This window comes from Lemur catta, chromosome X (genome assembly GCF_020740605.2).
Source record: "Lemur catta isolate mLemCat1 chromosome X, mLemCat1.pri, whole genome shotgun sequence".
In the NCBI taxonomy this organism is placed as follows: domain Eukaryota; kingdom Metazoa; phylum Chordata; class Mammalia; order Primates; family Lemuridae; genus Lemur; species Lemur catta.
The window spans coordinates 12,940,586-12,958,988 of NC_059155.1; the positions used below are offsets into that span (position 1 = coordinate 12,940,586).

An 18,403-nucleotide genomic window follows, 5' to 3' on the forward strand; every position below is an offset into this window, starting at 1 on the left:
CCTCTCTTATTTAATCCTCACAAAAATTCTGGAAGGTAAATTTATTATTAATCTCATTCTGTGAATGGAGACACTGAGGTTCATGGAGATTAAATGACTTGTTAATAGGCAGGCACAGCTGGGACTTGAACCCAACTCTTCTACCCTCCAAATTTAAAGGCTCTTCCCTCCACATCACATAGCTTCTCCAACACACTGGAGTCAAAAGGCCAGTCTAGAGGCCAAAAAGCAACTGTTGGGAATTTTAAAGCTTGCGAGATTAATGAGCTTCCTGATAACCACAAGTCAAAAGAGGCCTCTATGTGGACAAACAAAAGCTCAGAGAGAGGATGAAGTTACTTGTCCAATGTCATACATTGAGTCATTGACGGGGCAAGAATCACAGGCCAGACCTTCTGACCTTCATGAATCTGTCAATACAACCTCATTATTTCTTATCTCAATTGCCGATGTGTGTGTGTGTGTGTGCGCATTTGTGCACTTGTGTGTGCACGAGTGCTCCTCTGTGTATTAGGGGTTGGGAGTAGGGGTGGAAGAGATTGAGGGAAATAAAACAAATACTAATGCTTAGGGAACTGAGAATGAAATACTATTTAACCCCAGAATTCAGAGACAAGGTCAGAAAGTGTTCACCTCTGGAATGTAAATTAGTACAGTTATTATGGAAAATATTATGGAGGTTCCTCAAAAAACTAAAAATAGAATTACCATATGATCCAACAATCCCACTTCTGGGTATTTACCCAAAGATTTGAAATCAATTTGTCAAAGAGATGTCTGCACTCCCACATTCACTGCAACACTATTCACAACAGCCAAGTTATGAAATCAACTTAGGTGTTCATCAACAGATGAATGAATAAAGAAATTATAATATATATACACAATGGAATACTATTTGGCCTTTAAAAAGAAGGAAATTCTGTCATTTGTGACAACATGGATGGAATTGGGAATATTATGCTAAGTGAAATTAGCCAGGCACAGAAAGACAAATATCAGATGTTCTCACTTATATGTGAAATCTAAAACAACTGAACTCATAGAAGCAGAGAGTAAAATGGTGATTACAGAGGCTGGAGGTGGGAAGAATGGGGAGATGATGGTCAAAGGGTACAAAATCTCAGCTACCAGGAGGATTATAGCTTTTTTTGAGATCTATTGCATAACATGGTGAATATAGTTAATAATAGAGTATTGTACATTTCAAAATGGCTAAGAGAGTACATTTCAAATGTTCTCACCACAAAAAATGTTAAGTATTTGTGGTGATGGATATGTTAACTAGCTTGATTTAATTAATCCACATGATTAAAAAATCATAACATCACTTTATACCCCATAAATATACATAATTATAAATTGTCAATTTACAATAAAAATTTTTCTTTGTTTTGTTTTTTCTTTTTTATCTAATTTTTCTTTTATTCCATAAGCTGTGATATTTTTATAATAAAAACATTTTTGAAAACATTTTTAGTGTCCACCTCTGGCAATGACAATATAAACAGGCTGAGAACAGTCATTTGAGAAAGTCTTTCCAGAATGTAAATTTACTTAAAAGTCCCTGCTAAATACAACTGATAAGCCTAGATATATACAAAAATCTCAGCAAGCAAAGAGCATCAAACTTGGCATGAAAATAGTGACTGAAACAGGACTCATGTAAGAGAAGAGGTAATAAAATGATTTATCACTCACTAGCCCATCAGGAGAGAAATGTTGTGAAAGCAGAATTGGCCAGTTAAGCATTGACAGTTTGTTGTCACTGAAGGACAAATGGAAGTTGCAGTGGGCAGAGAGACCCAGCTTCTCATCTCTAAATGAGTCCTCTCCCAAGCGACCTCAGCTTCCTAATGTTGGTCTCTTTCTTTTTTTTTTTTTTTTTTTTTTTGAGACAGAGTCTCACTTTGTTGCCCGGGCTAGAGTGAGTGCCGTGGCATCAGCCTAGCTCACAGCAACCTCAAACTCCTGGGCTTAAGCGATCCTCCTGCCTCAGCCTCCCCAGTAGCTGGGACTACAGGCATGTGCCACCATGACCGACTAAGTTTTTCTATATATATTTTTAGTTGTCCAGATAATTTATTTCTATTTTTAGTAGAGACGGGGTCTCGCTCAGGCTGGTCTCGAACTCCTGACCTCGAGCGATCCACCCACCTCGGCCTCTCAGAGTGCTAGGATTACAGGCGTGAGCCACCGCGCCCGGCCTGGTCTCTTTCTTTGTACCCCAAGTCTACCCAGTTACTCAACTGCCCTATGTTCTTTTCTCTCACCAAATGCACATCTTTGATTCCACTAAGGAAAACAACTTCATCAAGGAGATGGGGGAAGGGAGAATGTTGTTACTGGATCCAAACCTTGAGCCCAGGACAAAAGGCTTTAACAGAGGAATTTCAAGCATCAGCCAGCTGGATGGAAAGGAGGTTTCTAGGCATCAACTTTGAAATCACACCTGGCTGGCCATTAAATGTGGTCTTTCTGCCCCATGTACTGGAGCAACTCTTGCGTCCAGCAGCAGAGTGGGTGAGAGGTGAAAATGTTGAATTGGAATTTCTGAAGCGTGTTGGTGATATGGTCTTATTGGGGAAATGCTACATGTCCCCAGTGGACTAGAAACTTCTTGCCCTCCAACCCCTACTATGCAATGTGCAATATACCTGCTTCTGGTGGAGAGGCAGAGGGTACAGAGACAAAGGATCTCCTCTCCTCTCCAGTCCTTTCTTTCGGTCTTACTTCCTCTCCACTTCCTTCTTCTTATTGTCCCTTCCTTTCCTTTGGGGCTCTCTCTCCTCTTCTCTATCAGTCTCTCCCCCTCAATTTCTCTTCCCTGTCCCAAGAACCAAAGCCCAACATGGCATTAGGGAAAGGCTCTTCCTTCAACTTGCTGCAATATGTTCCCAAATTCCCTGGGCTAGGGAAAATCATGAAGCTGCAAAGTACTCTTTTGAAGTAAGTCCTGCTTTCGTACTTGAAACACCCAAAGATGTGAGTGCTCCTGAATGGAATCCGTGGGGCAATAAAAACCATGGCGGTGGTGGCACATTTTTCCTCTTTCAGTTTTGAAAGTGGCACTTCTTCACCTTTTAAATGAAGAATCTGTGCCCAGCAGTATAGAGCAAAGTGCTTCAGGAAACAAAGCTGCATTTATCTTCCTCTGCTGAAAAATAACAGAATGTATAGAGGGATCACAAAAGCCTTGGGCAATTTGATTCACTGCCCAAGTAATATCCCCACCCCCATCATCTCACTGTCTGAGTTCTCTGCAGAGGTGGGAAAGGAGCCTACATTCCCTTGGAAATGACTCATCCCACTTGCTGAAAGATGTTAAGAATCTATTGGAAAAGACAAACTAGTACTAACCGGAAGAGGAAGCGATCAACTAGAATTAAGCCTTCCAACCTTTAACTTCTGAAATGTAGTTACGTGTAAATTGCTACCATTTATAGAAGGCATAGCAATGACAGAAACAAATCGTGCATCACTCAGTGCCCTGACTCTGCCTTGCCCAAAAATAATCACTGAGAAAATCATGCAGCATGGTGTCATAGAAAGGGCACTAAACAGGAAGTTAGACTTCCTGAGTCTTAGCCTGATTCTGCTATCAATTGACCTTGCTCAAATTACTTTATCTCTCTGGGCCTTGGTTCTTCATGTGAAAATGAGGGGGTTAGATTATTAGGTCCTTGAGGTCTCTTACAACTAGGTCAGCCAGTGGTCTTGGGGTCATCCAGAAAGAGATAAGGAGAATCCAGTGGAAATGGCAAAAAAGAGAGAGAAAATTACTCTAATCCTGAATCCCAGATCAACTGATAAGCCCTAACAGAGAGAAAAGGTGCTATAAAATGTTCGTCTTTCATAGAAATTGACTTTGTTACTCCTGGTTCTTGGGGAAAGAAATATAGCCTCTCTGTAAATAGTGAGCCAATGTTGTGGATTGAAAGAAAGGGTGACCACTGAGCAGGTGAATAGAAAACTCAGATTCACCAATCTGTGACTTATTGAACTATGTCTGGGACTGCCAAAGAGTAAACAAAACAGAAGTTAGAAAATGTAAATAATACTGCAGCTCACTGGAAAGCCAAATTCTGGATAGTTCTTTAGGAGAAAAAGATGCTACTCACAGTCTGAAAATGCAGGAGGAACCTCAACAACCCTCCCCACTTTAGCCATATTTTAAAAATAAGAAAACAGAGGCAAAGGGGAACAATCTTTTGTGAATCCCAAATGGGGCTAGAGATCTGCCCAAATTACAGTTCTGAGTCCCAGACTCCCAGGTAAACTCCCTCAGCAGACCATGACCTCTCCAGAAGCAAGTGTGCCCAAGTAGTTTGGTTCAAAAAACAGAAGGACATTATACCTTGAGCTCTGTTCTTCCTCGAAGCTCCACTTCATAGCCCTCATTCAGAGTGTGAAGAATTTTAACAGTGCTGAGGCTGACATGAATGCGATAAGCTATAAAAGGAGAGGCATGACTTTGGCTTAATATCAATGTAATAAATGTCCCCACTTCTAAATGAACTAGCCCCTAAGCAAAGTCCTGAGAGAGAACCTTAGTTAGGGTTTCACAGTAGGAGGAGCGGGAGTGATGGCCTTCTTCACCAGGCCCAAATAAGGCGCTAGCTGTAGCACCTATCAGCCTCCTAGACACTCTCAGATGAAAGGCCGTGCAATACATAGGTGTTAATTTAACTCGAAGGTCGAGAGGGAGAAACCAGTAGCCACAAGTGTGCTCTCAGCTGAAATGTGACCTCCTCTGAGGGAAGTTTGGCCTCAGCAGCTTCTCTCACAGGCTGCTACTAGGGTTGAACTCCCAAGCTTCACATAATCTTATTCAAGAGGCAAAAGGTTATCTTTTCCATATACAGCCTTACAACTATCTCTCAATATTGTCATACTTAAAATCAAATATCAATGAGAAATATCCCAAGACTTCCATCAACAAACATTTTGTGGAAACTGTACATTCATAGCTGACCTTTGGATGGGTGCACCTAGCTATGTACACACATGAATGTATTATTTGCCAACCAATGATCCCAACCTGGGATAAGAGCTTTATATTGGGAACTACCACTTTAAAATTTTATTTAGAACCTAAGTGCAATTCTTTGATGAAGAAGAATCATTTGTTGACTGAGGTAAGAACGTTGACCTTCTTGAAAACTGTCACCCTATGAAGTGAGACTGTGTTAAGGTTGAGTCTTAAATAAAAGTCCAAGACTTGTTTTCACACATGCTTGAGAAAATCATTCTTTTAGAAGCTGATTACAATCTGAGTAGGAAGGAATGGCTGAAAAGAACTGGAAGAAATTTCTGCCATGTATACTCACATGACTTTACTTCTCTTGACAGCTCAGTACCATTGTTTGTATCTTTCTCATTAATGCATGGTCACCCAAAGCCCCTGCTCAAAAAGAGTTGTCCTATTCCTGAAAGCCACATGCATAGCCAGTGTATCTCTAGCCAGCCCCTATGTGTGCCATGCCACCAGTATCTGGTGTTCAGGGAGCCTTTTAGTAGAGTAACCTTGCTGGTGGGGAACACACAGCTCAAAAGAGAAAGAGCTCATTCCAGTTGCATGATAAGAAGTGGTAAGACAGTTCATCCAGTTGTGTGGTAAGAAGGATCATTCCAGGGCGAGTTGACTAGTCACTTCCATTCCAGAATTCTAGTGGAGTCAACTGGACACAAGGGAGATACTGATGAAATTGATCTTTTGTTAATGGACTTGTGACATGTCCTGATCTCATATCCAATGTGAGGTTAGAGGCTACCTCTTTACGGATCTTCATTCAGTTGTGGAGTTTAACACCATATTTGGGTCACAGTCATTAGCTTTTAGAAAAGCACACTAACCAGCTCCTTTCATGCAGGGATTGTGTGTGTATGCTTCTTTGTATCCCTCACAATGCCTTCCTTGCACAGTCAATGCTTAATAAACACCTGCTGTGGGTGATTCACTCCATTTTATTCATCCTAGCTGATCACTGGACAGGTGCTGCCTAAATCTCGAAATTCAATTTGTGCTCTCAACTCTATATTTCCAATGTGAAATGTGTGGAGTTTTCCCTGGTGCAGACCAAAATATGACTTCAGCCTTCTACAAGCTTACATCAGTCCAGAGTATTGTGCCAAATCTGCATTGCGGTTCCATGATCAATTTCACTTCATCTTGGGTTGCACTTCAAGAGCAAAGTCATACACAAAGTCATATTCATGCAGCAGTTCCTGGATGACTACTTCCATGGCCTCTGCCATATCTGTGGAGTTGGAAGACTTTCCCAGATGTCAGAAAATTTATTCTGACAACAGCTTCTAAGTTCCATGCTGCCTCCTTAATCATGGCTGCACAGGCTAGATTGACTAAGACTGGGCCCATTGTGTAAGCCTGTTTCTACACATGAGTGATGGGGAGTGAGGTCAGGCAGGGCACCACCCACTGTGATATAGGCCACCATAGCATCAGGGACTAGTTTGAGTATGTTGCTGAAGTATGGAAAGAGCTTGTTTTGCCTAGTAGTTGCCAAAGCCAGGACTGCTAAGGGCTTAAGTGGTTTCTTTTCTTCTTTTCCTTTTTTTTAGTATAAAATCCATGAAAACTGTACATAGAATTTAATGTTCTCTATGCTTTTCCTATAATAGGATGAAAAAAATGCTTTGTTCAACCATGATATAAGTAAAAGGCACATTGTGATTCTGACATTGCCTCAGTAGTGTCAGTAAATAACCAAGGAAGAGTTGAGCCAGCATCTTGCCAGGAACAGACAAATATCATAATGGTTTGGACCATTTTTTTCCCTCAAAGAAGTGGGGAAAGAATGGTATCTTTGATACTATGCTTGTTTTGATAGAAGCTAAAGGTTTTATATACAGGCAAGTTGGAATTAATTATTTCAGAATACCAAGGCTCCTTAGATTGAGGGATTATTTCTAACTAAGTTCTAGGGGGCTATTTTATGAAGCCAGAACTCCTAGGGTCCTAACTAGTTCAAAAAGAGGACTAGAGCAGCAAACAGCAGCCGATTAGGAGGCAGCTGGCTTGATTGTGCCTCCACAAACTAGTTGAAAGACTGAAAATGTCAGTCCCTTACCTAATTCTTTTCTCAGTATGACTCCCACAAACCCGCCAGCCTGGCCAATTTTTTCCTTTACCCAAAAGACGTTTTTAGTTGTTTTGATCAAATTCACTGGCTGTTTCAGTGTTACTTAGCTACAGCTTCATTTCTGTAAGAAAGGTACATGTTCAGTCCAACATCACCCCCTACTGGTTTACCATTAGAGACCAGGAAAATGTGTGATAAATCTTAATCTTCTCAAATTACCTTTTATTTTTCTTTAAAATATTAAATCATCAAGTACTCTGCTCCCTGTCACCTCTCTTGAGGAAGAATCACTTTCTCAATTATAGGATGGTACCATCCCATCCATTCCTTTACAGGTACTCACGTAAGCCTGTTGATTCCATTCGAGAAGCTGTGTTTACAGTGTCTCCAAACAAGCAGTATCTGGGCATGGTGAGGCCCACCACTCCGGCAACAACCGGCCCTATAGAGTAGCAGGTGATTGTAATTACCGTCAACAAGTATGTGCCCAATGCTAATAGAGGAATTCTGCAAACGGGAAGGAATGTAGCTTTGTAAAAGAATAAAAGTTGCCATCAAATAGCTCTGGGAATCTGAAGGAAGACTATATTAAGTAACGAACTCTTTGCCCTACAGGAAAGCAAATTTATAACAATTCAGACATGACTACCCTTCTGATTTATATCTTTGTTCCAAGTAACAGTTACAACCAAGATGCTTATATCTGTCAACAGGGACAAATAAACATCAACCCAAACCAGAAAAGCCTGAGCAGGGACTCAGGATCCAAACATGTTTGTTGCAAGGGAAAAAATGTGACTCTTTCTTGTCACAGGGTTGGAAGAAAGGATATCATAGGTCTGTCTCTCTCCCAAACTGTGTACAGCAAGAGAATTATTGCTAAGAAGGTTAAAAAATCTGAATACAAACAATTGACTTTCTATTACCTGCATTAGGGGTGTGGAAGAGCAGTATACATAGACAATCCAAGAATATTTTCTATTTCCTTTGAGAATGTTTTCTTTTCTTACATTTTAATATGGCTGTGTTAGGTGTTCAGGGTAATTGAAAAAAATTTCAGCAGCCATACCGAAAAGTCAGTTTGGGAGCATCTAGAAGTTCTTCACCCTCACTTTTCTGGTCTCTGCTCTGTTTCTATGTTTAAAGTTTTCAGCATTATCTTTTTGCTCTTTTCTGAGTTAAAGAAAGTAATTAAGTATTTTGTTTCAAAAAATTCTTTTTGCTGAGAATAAAAATAAGGTCTACACAATTTATATTCTCATTCTAATTCACTTCTCACTCATTCAGAAGCACTCACTGAGTACTGATCTAGGCACAGAGATGAATAAGAAAGAAATGTAACACATGGTCTCAGCTCTCCAGGAGGTCCAAGTCTAATTGTAGAGAAGAGACTACCAAACAGGAAGCAATTAAGCAACAACCTGAGACAATGTATGGCTGAAGCAAGGTAAACAATACAGAGAGAAGTGCTACATAGTTTAGAAAATGGGGGGAAGTGCTTACTAGAATCTGACTCCATCCAGAAGGTCCAATGGAGAAGGTAGGATTTGATCTGGGTCTTCATGGATGAGTAGGATTTGAATAGGTGAAAAAGGAAAATAAACAAAGGCTCATGGTTGGGATTGAGCATGGAATTTTAGGAAACTCTCAGAGAAACCAGTCTGCCTAATTCGTGTGGCTGGGGAGAAACTGGAGACAAGGTTGGATTAAGTAGGTTGCACAAGATGGAGGACCTTGAACCACTAGAGAATTTTGAGAGCAGGAAATAACATAATGAAAAGGATTTTTTCTTCTTTTATTTTTTTTCTCAGATTGGTGTATGGAATGCATTGAAAGGGGAAAAAATAAAACCAACGAAACCCTTTAGATGGCTGTTGCAGTAATCCAAACACAAGGTACTGGGAAGGAGCAGATGATGGGAAGTGGGTGGCTAAAAAGAGGTGATAAAAGAGACATTATGAAAGAGAATATTATGAGACATTATGAAAGGAGAACCAACAGACTTGGCTGTCTGATTGACAGCCATGAGAAAATTGGCATGGGCTTATGAGTTTATGCCAGTTTGTGGGGAAAGATAACTTAAAGTTTTAAATATGTTAAATTTTAAATAATAGTAAATCATACAAGAAGAGGTATGCTGAAGGGGGTTGGAGATGTGAAACTGGAGTGTGAATGAGAGAAGAGGACTAGTCTTTAAAAGAAAAATATTGAACACCTGCTGTGTGCTAAGCGCTCTGGATACAAACATGAGTAAGATATGGTTCCTGCCACTAAGGAGCTTAAACTCTAGTGGAAGGAAAAACAAGAAAACACAGATTATGCTAATGACTAGGAGAAGGATGGATGGAAAGAGATAAAGTGGAAGCAAGAAGATGCTATTACAGTGATCCAGGCAAGAGATGCTGGTGCCCTAGGCTCGGGTTGTGAGAGTGAAGGGGAGACAAGAGAGATTCAAGAAATATTTAAAAGGTAAAACATTCAAGACTTAGTAATTGATTAAATGTTGAAGGTCAGAGTGAGGGAGGAATCAAGGAGACTGACTTTCAAGACTAACTAGAATAACTGGTCAATGATGGTACCACCAACTGAAATAGAGAATAAATACAGGAAGAGGGGGAAGTTTGTACAGGAAGAAAATAATTCTGTTTTGGATGCGTTGAGTCTGAGATCTACATGGAACATGCAGGTGGAAATGTCAGCAGGAAGTTGGATATATAAGGCTGATGTTTAAGGAAGAAGACTATGCTGAAGCTATAGAGTTAGAAGTCATCAGTACACAAGTGGTAGTTAAACCATAGATATAAATGAGATCACCCAGGAGAGTATGTAGGAGAGAAAACCAGTGGATAGGGACAGAACCTTGGGGAATACCAATATAAGGAACAGAGAGAAACAAAAGGAATTATTAGACACTGGTAGAAAATGAAAGCCAGGTTGGAGTGGGTTGAGAAACAAATTAGAGGTGAGGATGTGTAGAAAGCAAGGAGATCACCAGACTGAAAGCTTTGTAGAAAATGTTAGAAAACAGCAGCAGCTAAGAGAACCAGTAAATGAAGCAAAGAAGCAGCATGCAGAGAGCGAGGAGCGTGTCATGAAAGCCAATTGAGGGACGTTTTAGGGAAGCTTGTCATGAATGTTAAATGCTGCAGAGAGGTAAGGGCAGACAAGGGCTGGGGAGAGTGGTGAGGACCAAAGCCAGATTGCAAAGGTGCTATGGCAAGAGTGGATAGCAAAGCAATGGCACAGTGAGTGTCATTCTTTTAATAAGTTTTGTAGGAGAGGGATGAAAAGGATAGGGGAAGAAAAGGAGACTAGAATAGCATAGCAAAGAGAAAGAGATGGGGAATGGAGAAGGATGCAAGAGGAGCTAGTAGGCGACATCGTGAGATGTCTGTCAAGATACCAGTGAATGTGTGAAGCTAGATGGAAAGGATACAATGAAGGAGGGGAGCTCGAAGATAATCAAGAAAGAGGGGATTAAGTGTAGGAGAAAAATACTTCAGAAGTTGAGATTTTAACTAATTAAATGAATTATCCTCAATACAACATATACCTGTTGATCTTGCAGCATAGTCAAAAGTGGAAGTGTTGGCTCTAACCAGAATAGTAGACAGAAAGGGTTTAGTGCCTAGAAAAATAGCTGCTTCCCACTGTGGTAGTGCAGGTTCTGGGAAGAGAGTAAACTTGGGTAGGCATAAAGGAAGCATGCAACCCAGGACACGTGGATAATCAGCGGCCAGGAGTCAGGGGAGAGCAACCTTCTCTTCCTTCCCTTTCTAGTCTTCCTCGAGGCTCATGGGAATGTTTTCTCTTGCTTTAACTGGTTGTCATTACCTGAGTGCAGGCCAATTCGAATTCGGACTGGCACCTCTGGCATGTGTCGCATCTTGAAGGTGCCCACAGAGCTCAGAATATCTAGGGACATGTTTGCAATCTCAGCTGCATGCCTATTGCCATTCCTCTTTGGGAGGCCTGAGGCCACCATGTAGGCATCTCCAATGGTCTCTACCTGGGAATCAGAGGAAATAAAAATTAGCAAGTAGCTTCTTTCTTTTTTTTTTTTCACAGAGTTTTAAGGGTATGATGAAAATTAGCAAGTAGCTTCTTTCTTTTTTTTTCACAGAGTTTTAAGGGCATGATGGAGGCCAGATTGTCTTCCTATAAAGTGAGGAAAGAGAGAGGGGCTGTCCATGGTTCATAGGACTGGCTGCACGTTAGAATCACTTAAGGAGCTTTATTAAAAATACCAATGTCTCAGCCCCACACCTAGAGATTCTGAAATAAGTGTAGGTACTTCATGGGTTCCTGACTGACCTTAGAAAAATATCAGGCTCTGAGAAATTCCTGGGAAAAGTAAAAGGGGAGATTTCTGGGACTGTCCCTAGTATGTCCCTGGGGGAGCACCCTATGATGCTCCCCCAGCCAGCATTTCTCTAGAGGATTATGGGCAAATAAGCAAGGGCAGCCTTAAGGTGAGTATAGGGAAAGGGAAAAGAAGAACAAGGAAGAGTCTGTTCCCTTAGCTGCTTTGCCTTGCTAATGTGCTGAAGTTAGTTTTGCAGGCTTGTTGGGTATGAGAACTGGGTCTTTTCCCACCAGTTCCCACCTCTTCTCCTACTGCTAACTCCCCGAGGGGCAGCATTATTGGCTCTCAACTACTTGGCAGGGGGCAGTTCGACCTAGACACCTGGAAATAAATGCAAATCTGTGTTCCTCATCTTCCCCACAGAATTGTGCTCACTCTTTTAGATGACCGGTAAGTTGAAGCTATTCAGGTAAATCTAAAAGATAAGTAAGCTGAAAGAACTTTTATGAAATTTGCCGGCCAGACGGTGCTACTCCAGGTTTGGATCCAGTTAAATTTCATGTTTTCCTAGAAAAGTGCACTCACAGAATACAGTAGTTAAGAGCATGAAACTCTGAAGTCGTACTGCCTTGGTTAGAATCCCAGATTCAACACTTACAAGCTGTGTAGCCATAGGCAAATCACTTAATCTCTTTGTGCTTCAGCATCCTCATCCATACAACAGGGATAATGACAGTACCTACCTCGTAGGGTTTTCTAAGAACTAAATAACTTAATATATGTCAAAGCACTTAAAAGCTGTCTGGTGGATGATAACATATATTAGGTGCAAGCTATCACCATCATCATCATTATCGTCATCACCAAATGAGTATATCTTGAAACCGGCCTTTGGACTGTAGGTATGATTCAGCCCCAGAGAAAGAAGTTTAGCAATCAACAATAGGCTCCTCATCATGGCTTTCTATATAGCCAATAACAATGACCCTTTACACCTATAGGACTTTGTCCCTCAACATGCTTCCATCCAGGGTACTCCCTTGCCTGGTGCAATATGAGGAAAGGATTCCTGCCCTTAAATACGCATGCCAGCTTGCACAGAGGAAGGAAGGGTTGCCATGCAAATGCTATGTGGGAGGAGAAACTGAATGGCTGGCCATTATCAGAGACTGGTGGTTGACCCTTCAGCTTTGATGAGTTAGTTACCCAGGAAACCCCAAGGATATGGATGAGGAGATTAGAAAAGCAGAGAACATGGGCATACATGGCCTTGGTGTATAGACTGCTGTGGGGAATTGTGGGTGGCGTCAGCCAGCATTAAGACAATGAAAGGGAAGAGGAGGCTTAGAAAGGGATCTGGTTAAGATGGGCGTGGTGGCAGAGAACCAAAACTGAAAACAAATAACAAACATCATAATTCTGCAGCAGCCTTCTCACTTCCATTTCAGATTATCAAGTGCCAGGGGAGGTGATTCCAATTTTACAGGTAAAGAAAATGAAAATACAAATGGGCTTGGTCATTCACTCCTGGTTCAATTTTTATTTCCTTTGCACTGTGTTGTTTTTAATAAACAAGACTGAAAAATTAGATTCCATATTTGGATTCATATAGCCCTGCTCTGTCGTGAGAATAGCCCACTAACTCCCCACTGCAACAAAGAAGTACCAAAATATCTAATGGCCTCATTCCTAAAATCCCCAACAATTATATGAACAGAATCAGCTGGATTGATTAAAGCAGTAGCTGTGTTACTGCCCATGCTGAATCATCTTTGATTTTAGTTTCAACTGAATTAGCTTTCAGTGATTTGTTTTTCTCTTCAGGCTGCTTGAGTTGAACAAGTTAAGACAGGTAGTTTGATTCCATGGATTTTTCCTTCACCGTGGTTTCCATGTATGCTTCTTGATTAGCTTGCAACTCCTGCGATTGACAGATATGATGTCTATTTCTGAACCCTATTTAGGTGGCTTGGCCTAGCCCTGAGGCTCTCTGCCTGACCTGAAAGGGCCCTGTCTAATCTGAGATAAACACATTTGCCTGTGTTTGATTTGAGAGCTGGAACATTTCAGACTACTGTGAAGGATCCAATGAATGGAGCTACTCATTCTCCAGCTCTACCTTGAGTCCTGGGACAGAGGAGCTAACGTTTGGGATGCCTAAGGCATCTTTCTCCATCAATAAGACAAGTATCCATGATGCAGACAACGTGGAAATGCCCCCCTACTGCTATAAGATTTTTAGTCATTTTTGCCTAGAGACAAGACAGCATATAAAAACAAGAGTAAGGAAGCATGATACCAAAATGAGTGAATGTAATCATCTATTCTCTACTCATCTTCTGCAACCTTTGACAGAAAGAGTGGAAATTAACAGGCTGGAGGAGTGGGGGAAGGTGGAGGTACGGGCTTACTCATAATTAATCACTTCCGTAGACCTTAGACCAAGGAAAAGGGGCCCTTTGGTTACGCTGTAGCAGTCCCAAAGAGCCTCAGGTCTAATAGCTCCCTGGTATAATACCAAGTTCCTTCCTGTCTAAAAACAGTACCTAAGGGAGGAGAACAAATTTTAACAGCATATATAAGCTCCACACAAACTATACGAAGATGAACTCTGTAACAGTCACCAACTATGAGAAAAACACCAGTACTTCTTCTTTATCCTCTTCAGTGCCTCGCACAATACTGCCTACACTATGGGTACTCAGCCACTGACATGCAATAACTCTTCTGGCCTCAACCTCTTCTTCATCCCAGTTCTAGGAAAAAAGTCTCAAAAGAAATTTGCAATCTTACTGGGTTCAGAGTTGTTATTTTGTAAAGTAGGAAATTATATGCATTCTATCTGGCTTTTGTTTCCAATGGGATACCAACGAAAGAGATGTACCATTTAAATTTTTATTTCTAAATAACAACGTTCTATAAAATTGTATCCTTCAATTTTGGAATACACATAAATGAGCCACATGTAAAAATTTCACTCTGTTATGTATTTCTCTGCTAATTAACCTACCTTGTAGACATCATGACTGCCAATGATTGCATCGAAGAGTGTATACAAGTCATTCAGAAGATCCACCACCTCAATGGGCTCACTCATGGCTGAGATGGTGGTGAAGCCCACAATGTCGCTGAAGTACAAGGTGACCAGGTCAAAGCCTTCAGGTTCGACTGTGCAGCCCTTTTTGAGAGATTCAGCAACTGATCTGAAAAGCAGACATAGCTATTCCTAAGAGGACACTTGCCTCCCTTCGTGCCACATACACCTGCTAGAACACAATTATTCTAAAAATCACAGCTAAGTAAATGACTATGAAGAAAATGTCACCTAGATGAAAACATTAATTTGTTCATTTATTCTGCAAACATGTTTTGAGTGCTTACAACGTGCCAGGCACTATGCCAGGTGCTGGAATACAGCGCTGAGCACACAGACCAGGTCCGTGCCTTCGTGGAGTTTTTTTCAACTCTCTATACTTCTACCTCAGCCCCCTGGGGAATGTTCCCAGGTGGTTGCCTTTTCATGAGACTAGTTTGCTCAATTACCTCCAAGACGATCAGGTTACAACATGATAATGTGCCCTGGAAAATTTGGAAATTGTAGCAATAGATAAGGTTTTCAACTAAGGGAGGAAAAGACCTGGAAAAAAAAAACATGCTACTTTCCTCTAGGTGCTTAAAGAACTGCCTTCTTTTAATTAGTCAACCTCCTGGCAAAGTCACAAAGTGACATAGAAAAACCAAGGCACCAAAAACTTAAATGACCCGCATGATCCACAGGTAGTGAAAAATTAGGATGTATGCTCTGCTCCCTTGGTTTCCAATTCTACTTTGATTTGTAGGTGTGATTCAAACCTACTAGGAGGAGAGATGGTGTAGAACAGGGGGAGGGAGAAGTTAGTTGATGGGTAATTTTTTTTCTTTTTTTTAATAGAACACACTGTTATAAGGATTCACACTCCTCAGGTGTTCACACATACGGTGGTAGCATCTGTGTTAGAAGCTTTTCCGTTTTCTGTTTTTCAATTTCCAGCTCTTCGGTCCGCTCCTGGATCAAATCTTCTAAGTTGCTAGAATATTGCTCCAACATCCGAAGCATAGAATCAATTATGTTGGTCTTCTTCCCTTTGTTGAAAATTTTAAACTGGAAGTAAAACAGAAAAAGGAGCCAGGGAATGCTTACTCCCCAAACTCAGAGATGATGGAGCAAGCCCCCTTACCACAAATCTTTTCCTCTAAAATGCCAGTGCAGGAAAGGTGAAACCACATATAAATAGGAAAAGTCATCACCCACCCTCATTGTTACCCTGGCTCATTCACAGGGCTCTTCCCCACCCCAGCCCCAGTAGTTCTTCCCCTGTCCTTCTGATTCTTTCAAGTCTCAGCAAAGGTGCTCTGGGCAGGATCCTTCAGTTCTAAGACAGTATCACATGAATAGTAGACACTTCAAAGGCAACAGATTTTGGTCTTGAGCCCAGGCAAGTTGTGGGTGGGGTAAGGGGAAAGAAGGCAGAAGTGCTGTTTTACTCTTCTAGATAATCAGCCTACTGAATCATCCTTATCCTCAAATGCTACTGTGTTGCCAGTTCTTGGACAATGTGTGGTTTCTTGACCTCTTAAAGAGGGCTCAAGATCCACATGATAAGATCTACCCCTATTCCTTACTATGGGGTCCAAGAATAATGGTGTCCCCTGGTACCTGTTCTTCAGGTCAGTCAGGGTCATGTGGAACTATTTAACTGGTTTTGACCCATTCTATGCCCTGATCTGTTAGAGGTGGCTGCATGCCACAAATTTTCAATACACCTTCTTGGGACCTTGTCCGTCTATAGAAACAAGGAGGTTGGCATAGTATTACAAAGATGAGTGGCAACCTCTCCATGCTGCTATATTCAGCATGCACACGGCTGTGTTCGCAGTAGTAAAAAACTGGTGCTGGTTTTGCTAAGCAGACACCTACGGTTCTGTTCCAATGAGCCCTCTTATACAGCAGGAACACATATGCTCCACTTAGCATCCAATGTCCCAAGGCCAACACTAGGAGTTTCCTTCTGAGCTTGGTTCACATCTACATGTCCACCAAAGTCCTGGAGATAAATTCAGTAGCCAGTTCAGATCCTTTGGGCTCCCCTAGAAAACCTCCCACTCCTCCTCCTCTCACTTAAGCTTTATTAATTGCAGGAAGTTGGGAGGCTAGCCCTGTCATCAGACAGTCTAAACTTCCACTGAAGCATCTTAGTGAGGGCAGCCCCCGCGATGTTTTGTTTGAAAGTCGCATGATGTGCACTCCTATCTATCACCAGCTTCTCTGCTGCCTTCTGAAATAACATCTCTAGCATCAACACAAGGGCAAATGCTTTTTCTCCTGCCTCATGGTAAGTTTTTTAGAAATCTGACCTTCATGGTTCTTTGCCTTTTCCATACTATTGAACACCTGTTCGAGTGTCCTCAAGAAACTCAGCCGGGCTGGCTAATGGAGGCATTGTTAGCTGGGGATACGGATGACTTCATAAGCAGGGCCCCTCAGGCTTTGAGTCCAACTCTTTGTCTTTTCCGCCTCAGATACCTGCCACTCATAAAGCATCTCAGTGCTGTACTCCAGCCAGGTTCAAAAGCCTCCCTGCCAGAGCTGACACAGCACTCATAGAGAGCACCCTCAGTTTCGGTGTCCTGTCGTTTCAACAAAGCTCTAACCTGCATGCTCCAACATAGGAACTGCACCCTAGCTTTCTCAGCAGGGCTCATTCTATCCGTTCTTCCATGTCCCCTTCCAATCTCCACCTCTAGGGAAAAAATCAACCTCTTTAGAAATTCAATATCTTAAGGAGAGAGGTTATCACTTTTCATGTACCCTACTGCCTCAAGTAGCTCCCTGGGAACCCAAGGAATCTCCTGATTTTGCACTCCCCATTTGCACTTTCCTTCATCTTGAACATTCTTTCTAAACATCCCATATTTTTCCTGACTCTCCCAAAACAACCTGGTGTCACTTAAATGGTACACTCGTCAGAGTTCCCTGGGATCTCAGCAAACACAGCTCAGTGAGGAGTCACATGTATTCCATGATACCCATCTCCTAACTGTCTCAGTGCCATTGCCTTGCAAATGACAAGTGGTTCAATTCCATCTTTGAAAGGTTGATTAGGACAGATTGTAGACGGTCTGGAGCAGAGGTTCAGACAGACACAGAAGAGCACCAGAACCAACACTTGGACTCTTGGATGATGTGCTGCTGAGGCTCTAGCACCAAGGGCTTCAAAGTAGCCCCCCTCCCCCCAGGCTGCTTCTCCAAGAGGCATGTCCTTACCCTTTGCAAGAGGTTCCTTCCACAATATGACAAGGACCCAAGGAGTTAGCCTTAGGTAGACTGGCTTGAGGATGGCTTCTTAGCAATAAGATTCAGAATCCTTACCTGGTTAAATATTTCATCGAAAGTCGGTCGCTGTTCTGCAGTCTCAGCCCAGCACTGCTTCATCAGCTGGAGACATTCTGGAGGAGCGTGCTCAGGAGGAACCACTGGTCTGTACACAGGAGGAGGCTTCTTAAGCCTGTGTATAATTTCTGTACAGATGCAATAAGAGAAAGGTTTACAAATTATGGGAAAAACACCAAAATTCAGTGGAGATAATTGAGTTTTAGCCAAGAAAGGGATGGATCAGGAGAAAACACAGAAGGGCCATCTCCTTTGCTCTCTCCTTATGTGGCCTGTAATATTGACTGTATTTGAGCAAAGGCTGCATCAGACTGTTGGGGAGGGGGTGAGAAATTAATCAAATGAACTCTTGATATCATTTAGGCACAGCTTTATCCTGCCTCTGCTAGGTTTTAGATACAGCTTACGTGATGTCAATTCTAATGCTAAACTTCAATGACCTGGCTGCTCTCACCCACTCCCAAATCATCTAAGCCTTCCAGTCCTCACAGTAGACCCACTTAGCCTCTCTGCAGGCTTACGCCCAGCCCAGGTCCAAGATTTGGGCCCTGCATGGCCTCTAGA

The 18,403-nt window shown here is 41.8% G+C and overlaps 1 protein-coding gene across 1 annotated transcript in view; it reads right to left on the reverse strand.

The window, feature by feature from the left end:
• The window catches only part of GUCY2F (guanylate cyclase 2F, retinal), a 94,950-nt gene that overhangs the window by 4,789 nt on the left and 71,758 nt on the right, over window positions 1–18,403 (reverse strand). The window contains exons 12-17 of the mRNA XM_045538608.1: window positions 17,819–17,967; window positions 15,387–15,550; window positions 14,420–14,612; window positions 10,938–11,112; window positions 7,447–7,545; window positions 4,358–4,452 (exon numbers count right to left, since the gene is read on the reverse strand). Of these exons, the coding sequence (XP_045394564.1) occupies window positions 4,358–4,452; window positions 7,447–7,545; window positions 10,938–11,112; window positions 14,420–14,612; window positions 15,387–15,550; window positions 17,819–17,967 (875 nt within the window). The remainder of the gene's footprint in view (window positions 1–4,357; window positions 4,453–7,446; window positions 7,546–10,937; window positions 11,113–14,419; window positions 14,613–15,386; window positions 15,551–17,818; window positions 17,968–18,403) is intronic.